Source organism: Echinops telfairi, unplaced genomic scaffold (genome assembly GCF_000313985.2).
Source record: "Echinops telfairi isolate 266 unplaced genomic scaffold, ASM31398v2 ScPeMD7_655;HRSCAF=1070, whole genome shotgun sequence".
In the NCBI taxonomy this organism is placed as follows: domain Eukaryota; kingdom Metazoa; phylum Chordata; class Mammalia; order Afrosoricida; family Tenrecidae; genus Echinops; species Echinops telfairi.
The window spans coordinates 24,512,595-24,518,685 of record NW_022104553.1 but is presented as its reverse complement, the minus strand read 5'-3'; the positions used below and the strand labels follow the sequence as shown (position 1 = coordinate 24,518,685).

Here is a 6,091-nt window from a genome sequence, read left to right as displayed (position 1 = left end):
AAGAAGGGGATAAAAAAGGGAAACGGCAGGACTTGTACATTTTGAAAGGGTCCAGTCGCCCCAGACTTTTGCCATGGGGCCCCCAGTTCCACTCTTTCTGCTCTCCTTGGTGAACCCTGGGTCTGGCCCTGGCCTTCACCTCGTTCTCCCTCTTCACTCCCTGCTCTCCTGCTCCCTCTGCCCCCCCCCCAGCTCAGCCTCTTTCTTGCTCTCCAGGTTCAAGGATGGCCCCGCCTCTGTCCTGGAACCATCAGCTGGCTCAGGTGAGTGGCTAGCGCTGGACCCTGGAGGGACATCCCTCTGGGCTGTGAGGGTAGGCCGGTGGTATGGGCCACATGCCGAAGACCACCCCTGGTTTTCTTGCAGATGACCAGCCCTGGGTCCGGCCTCCCAAGCCCCCGACTTTCGGGGAGTTCCTGTCTCAGCACAAAGCTGAGGTCAACAACCGGAGGAGGAGAAAGAACAGCCGGCCCCCTGCCAAGGCGGCCCCGCGTGCCTACAGGTGCCCCCCCGCCCCATTCCCCCTGTGTCTGGGTAGCCCCTGGGTCCCTGGGTGCTGCAGGTAGTTTGCTAAAGGTCGGCAGCTCAGGGGCACCACAGAAGAAAGGCCTGGTGGTCTGCCCTGTAAAACTCGGACCCAAGAAAACCCTAGGGACAGTCCTGCTGTGTGACATGCCAGGTGGCCTTGGGTCAGAACAGACTTGGTTGCAGTGGGGTTTGGGGGGATTGGTATAGCTGTGTGTGTGTGTGTGTGTCTCTGCCCACATCTGTCTGTCTTGTGCTTGGCCTGTTTCTCTCATCTCTGTTGGTCTGGCCCTTATTTGGGATGGGATGGGGATCAGGTCTCTATTGAACCCTGATCTGTCCCTTCCTCCCTTCCCACCTGTCTCCCCTTGTGCCATGTGGACCCCATTCAGCCGCCTGCCTCCATGACACCCAGGGCCTCCACCGTTTCCACCCCCCACCCCCCAGCTAGGTACTCCCCTCAGCTGAGTCCTCATGCCCCCAGCCCCCACCCCTAGCTGAGGCCTGTAGCGCCCCCTGCTATCCACCTAGGCCTTACCTCTTTCCCCACCCCGTCAGTGACCATGATGACCGTTGGGAGCAGACCAAGGAGACGGCGGCCCCATCCCCAGAGCCCCCCCAGCCCATTCCTCCCAAGGAGCCGCACACACAGGTATGGCTGGGCTCTATCTCAAGGTGGGGGTGTAGGGGTGCCCAAGCCCACCTCCCAGCCTTCCTCTTGTCCCCCTCAGGCATCCGAGGGCCCAGCCCCCACCCACCTGCCTCCTGAAGATGAGGGGGAGGAGGACGAGGAGTGGGAGGACATTAGTGGGGAGGAGAGCGAGGAAGAGTTGGAGGAGGAGGAAGAGGAGGGTGCTGAAGAAGCGGAAGAGGAGGAGGAGCCAGCTCCAGACCAACCCCAGGAAGCTGCTGGGCATCCTGTCAGTGAGCCTACGGAGACCCCAACGCCTGCCCAGGCCCCTGCCTCACCGACCAGCCCCTTCTCGCCTGATGGGGGTCACCAACCTGTGTCTGACTGGGGTGAAGAGATGGAGCTGAACTCCCCCCGCACCGCCCACCCAGCTGGCGCCTCTTCTCCCGGTGAGGCCTGGCCTTTCGGGGATGCATGAAGCGGCTCCCTGTGGGTGGGGTCCCTGGGGAGTGTACCCCAGCTACCCTCACAGCCCCCAGGGCGGAACAGGGCAACCCATACCTCACTATATTCTCCCCTCCCTCTCCCTACCTGCCTGCCTGCCACCCCAGCCATTCCCAATAAAGAATTCACCCCTTTAAGCGTGTCCATGAGCCCCCCACCCCAAACTCCCTCAAAGCTGCTGGCTGGGGGGACATGCAAGGAAAAAGGGGTGCTAACTGGGCGCCCCCTTCCCTAGGAGGTGACCAGCTGGCCCCCGCCTCCCCAGACACTGGGCCCAGCCTCCCCGGAAGCCAGCCAGCTGAAGAGGAGGAGGGGTCTGAGGCGGCTCCAGGTGGGGGGGCGTGGGCGTGGCGCCCGGCGCGCCTTCCCTTTTGCTCTGAGGAGGGGAGGGAGAGGATGTGGTCGGTCAGGGGGTGGGGCCAGTGTCCGCGAGGGCCAATGAGTGCCGGGATGGGGCCGGCCGGGGTTGAATGGGGGCAGCCCGCCCGGGGTGGAGCTAAGAGGACTACGTTTGGGGAAATTGTGTGTGGGCGGGGCCAGAGTGGGGCTGGGGCAAAGTGGGTTCGAATTTTCCAGCCAGTTGAGGGGTGGTCTGGAAAGCAGTCTCCAGGTTCTTGAAAGGGTCGCAGGAAGCAGCTAAAGGCAGTTTCATCGGAGTGGCCGTCAGTAAGGATGGAGTGTGGGGGTTTAAACTGTGGGGTTCGTTTGAAGGTGCAGCCCACTGGGGCAGATGTGCGGCTTGATTAGAACTGGAAGGGCAGGACCCTAGGTGGGCCCGACGGAGTGGGAGCCGGAGGCCCACGCTGTCATTCGCCCCCCTCGGCCTTCCCACCCCGCGGGAGTGGGGTTAGATGAGGAGGGGCTGGTGACTGGGACGGATTAGGTCTGGCTGGGCTGGGGTGGGGCAAGGCGGTGCGGGAGAGCAGGGCAAGTGGGTGGGGCTGGTTGTTGGAGCCTGGCAGGGGTCTGAGAAGGCCGGTAGCTCCCAGGTGAGGGCTGTAGACCGGGCGCGAGAGGGGTGCCCGCGGCTCTGGGCCTCCTGAGCCGATTAAACGAGGAAGCCGTTTAGCGTGGGCCCAGCTGTTGCAAAGGTGGGGTGGGGGCAGGGCGAAGCTGCCCGCCGCTGACCGCCCCTTCTCTCCGCAGAGGCGGGCCCCGAGCCCCAGGAGACGGCCGAGATCACCGACCTCCAGCGGGTGCGTTTCTGCAAGGTGGTGGCGGCCGCGCCGTCCCCGGGGGCCGCCCGCTGACCGCTCCCGCCGCCGGGCCGCCGCGCCCCGCGCTAACCTCCCGCTGTCGCTCCCGCGCCCTCTGCTTGTGCCAGGCCACTGCCCAGAGAGGGTTAACTGCCGGGGGCGGAGCCCAGGGCGGCGGTCCAGCCCCTGCGGCGGGGGAAGTCCCGGCACCTGGGGCTTGGCTGGGGGTCATCCCCTGGTGGCTGCTGTAGAGGACTAAAGGCCAGACCCCGAGCCGGATGTCCTGCCTCCGGGAGCGCACACCTGGGCCACTTCCAAGGACTTGAATTAAACGCAATGCTTCCGCTAACCTCTGAGCTGTGATCCTAACTGCTGGGGGCGGGGGAGACCGCTGCGCTTGCGGGCTGATGAGCGGAGGACCGGAGGGAGGATGGGCCTTTCCCACCTCCTTGACACCTCACCCCCCCACTCCCACAGGCTTCCTCCAATGTCTGAAGACGCTGCTGGGAGGGGCTTATCTACCCCCACCTCCGAGAGCTGGCCTCGCACCCCTTACGTCCAGGGCGCGAAACCTTGAGCTTGGCTGGGCGGAGCCAGGGGCCCGGAGCCTGGGGTTGGTGGTTGGGAGCCTGGCTCTTCAGGGGTGTGGGTGAGGCGCTTTCAAGTGGCTAGGCGCCTAGCCTCTGGTTCGGACTGTTAGGGACCCCTGTAGAGAGAGACCCAGCCGGGTCCTCCGCCAGCCTAGGTCATTGCTCTTTATGCCCGTTGTTGGAGTCATTACGTCATTCCATCTCTTTTGAGGGCTGTCCACTCTGCTGACCCCCTACCAAACACCATAACCTCCCCCGGGGACTAGTTACTTCGGAAAACAAGTACGAAGTAACGTGAGAGGACATCTAGACATCCTCACTGGGAAGGTGCGTTCTGGTCGTCTCCTCCCAACGCAGATTTTACTATGACTCACATCCATCAGTTTTTTTTCACGCTTCCCTATTCCTGACCCATGAAGTGGGTCGGCATACTTTAGTCCTCAAAGTGACATCCTTCAAATACGCTGAATAGTTTTTTTTTTTAATTCTTTTTGCCCAGTGCAATAGAGTGGTCGATTTCTTTTTGTTTATTTTTTTATTATCTGTTTTTTGAGTGGTCGGTGTCGACGGTGGCTTCTAGGAGCGTTGATTTGGAGCCAGGTAGAATGAAATCCTTGATTCTTGACCCCTGGATTTTTTTTTTCCTTTTGTTAAGTTGCTTATTGGTCCAGTTGTGAGGTGTGATGCCCACCCCCTGTCTTGAAGTTAGGCCATATTGAAGGCAGTCGTCTTCAGCTTGTGCCCATCAGTGCCCCCAGCCCTCTTCACTTTGAGCAAGCAAGGTTTCCTCACCTGTACCTCACAGGTTTGCTTGTTCTCCGATTCTCTCGCTCTGCTTTTCCTCCCATTGTCCCGTCTCTCATTGCTTGCCAGCGTACAGATGGAAGCTATAGGCGGTAGGATGCCACCTGGATACCCTTAAGCCATACAGTATTCCCACCCCTCCCCATTCTGTCTGAACAACTGCCTGTTGTCCATGAGCACAATGATGTGCTCTGGACTTCCCATTCTCAATAAACATGAATTTGTTAGGATCCACACAGTCAAATGCCTTTGCAGAGCTCGTAAATGCAAGTAACACCATCCTGGTTACCCTGCTTCTGGCCAGGATCCATCTGACATCAGCAACGAGAGACCCCTGTTCCACATCGCTAGTGAATCTGGCTCGAGTCTCTGGTCGTTCATTGTCCATGTGCCACTGCAATCATTTTGGGATGATTTTCAGCATGATTTCATACTAAGGATATTGATGTTAATAGTAACGACATTAAAAAAAACCAAACCCAAACATTTGTACTTTTATTTGGGATGGGGACAAATAGGGATCCCTGCAAGACGGTTGGCCAAGTAGCTACGTCTTCGAAATATCTTGGCACAAACAAGCCCTTCCAGCACCACCTCCATTTGTTGAAACAACCCGATGAAGTGTCCTGCTAATTTCCGAGCCTCGGTTTTCACCAATACCTTCAGTGCAGCTTGGACTTCTTCCTTCAATGACATCAGTTCTTGATCATACGCTACCTCCCGAAACTGTTGATCAACAGCTAGTTCTTCTTAAATACCGTGACTTTGTATTCCTTCCATCTTTGGAGGCTTCCTTCATTGTTCAGTGTCTTGCCCAGAATCCTTTAACATTGCAACTTGAGATTTGACTTTCTTTCAGCTTGGGGTACACTGAACATGCGCTTCAGGTTTACTGACTCCAGAATTTTGCACATCTCAGGATCTAGTTTACTCTATGGATTCTTGAGCCACCCATCATGTCTTTATTTGCTGTAGTCACTCTGCGTTCAAGAGCGAGATTTAAGAGTCCTTGCTGACACCCATTTGGGTCGCTAATGGCCTTTGCGTTCTTCACATGTGACGGCCTTGATGTCATTCCACGACTACCCTGGTCGTTTATTAGTTTCAACTGGGTACTTGCAGCAGGGCCAGAGTTCTGCCAAGCGGAGTTAAGTGGTGTGGCGGGGCTAAGAGGAGTGAGGAGCTGGCCCAGGGAAGTGGGTTCAGGTGAGGGTTTTTAACAGCTGGAGGCTGTAACAGGTTGAAGGCCGGACTCAGAGCTGTAGGGTGCGGTCCGGGTGCAGCGCTGTGACCAGCTGTGAAGTGGAAACAGGGTCGACCTGAACCTGAGGGTTGAGGCTAGAAGTGGGTAAAGGGTGGACATCCGATGGCTGTTTACGGACAAAAGCAAGGGGTGGAGGAAAGCCAAAGTCTGGGGGGCGGGGCTAGCGATGGGGGAGGAGGCTAGAAAACTGGGGTGGAGCTCGTAATTAGATCGGGCTGTAATAGTGGCGCAGTGATTAAAATGTTTGACTCCCACCCAAAGGTTGGCGGTTCGCACCCAGCAGCCGCGTAAAGGGAAACTGTTGAGGCAGTCTGCTTCCTTGAAGATTCGGTGTGAAGCAGTTCTGCTCGGTTCTATAGGGTCCTTAGGAGTCAACGTTGACTCCAGGGCAGGTTTGGTTTGGATTTTGGGGTGACAGTAGAGCGTGGTAGGAGTCAGCTAGGCGCCGAGTGGGTGGGAACAAGAAAAAAAGGAGGCTATGAAGCATTGGGGCGGGGCCAAAACCTGGAGGGGGCGTGTCCTGGCGCTGTGGTTGGCGGGAAGCTGGGCAGGGGGCGGGCTCAGAGGCAGGAGGAGG

General features: G+C 58.3%; 1 protein-coding gene across 2 annotated transcripts in view; it reads left to right on the top strand.

The window, feature by feature from the left end:
• CCDC9 (coiled-coil domain containing 9) overlaps nt 1–4,734 on the top strand; it is a 15,649-nt gene extending 10,915 nt beyond the window's left edge. The window contains exons 9-15 of one of the 2 annotated variants that reach the window (XM_045292985.1): nt 217–263; nt 367–502; nt 1,084–1,177; nt 1,257–1,605; nt 1,896–1,991; nt 2,807–2,856; nt 3,334–4,734. In XM_045292985.1, the coding sequence (XP_045148920.1) occupies nt 217–263; nt 367–502; nt 1,084–1,177; nt 1,257–1,605; nt 1,896–1,991; nt 2,807–2,856; nt 3,334–3,351 (790 nt within the window). In that variant the 3' untranslated portion in view covers nt 3,352–4,734. The remainder of the gene's footprint in view (nt 1–216; nt 264–366; nt 503–1,083; nt 1,178–1,256; nt 1,606–1,895; nt 1,992–2,806; nt 2,857–3,333) is intronic. The other variant, XM_045292986.1, reaches the window with a different exon arrangement.
• Nucleotides 4,735–6,091: the final 1,357 nt, after the last annotated feature.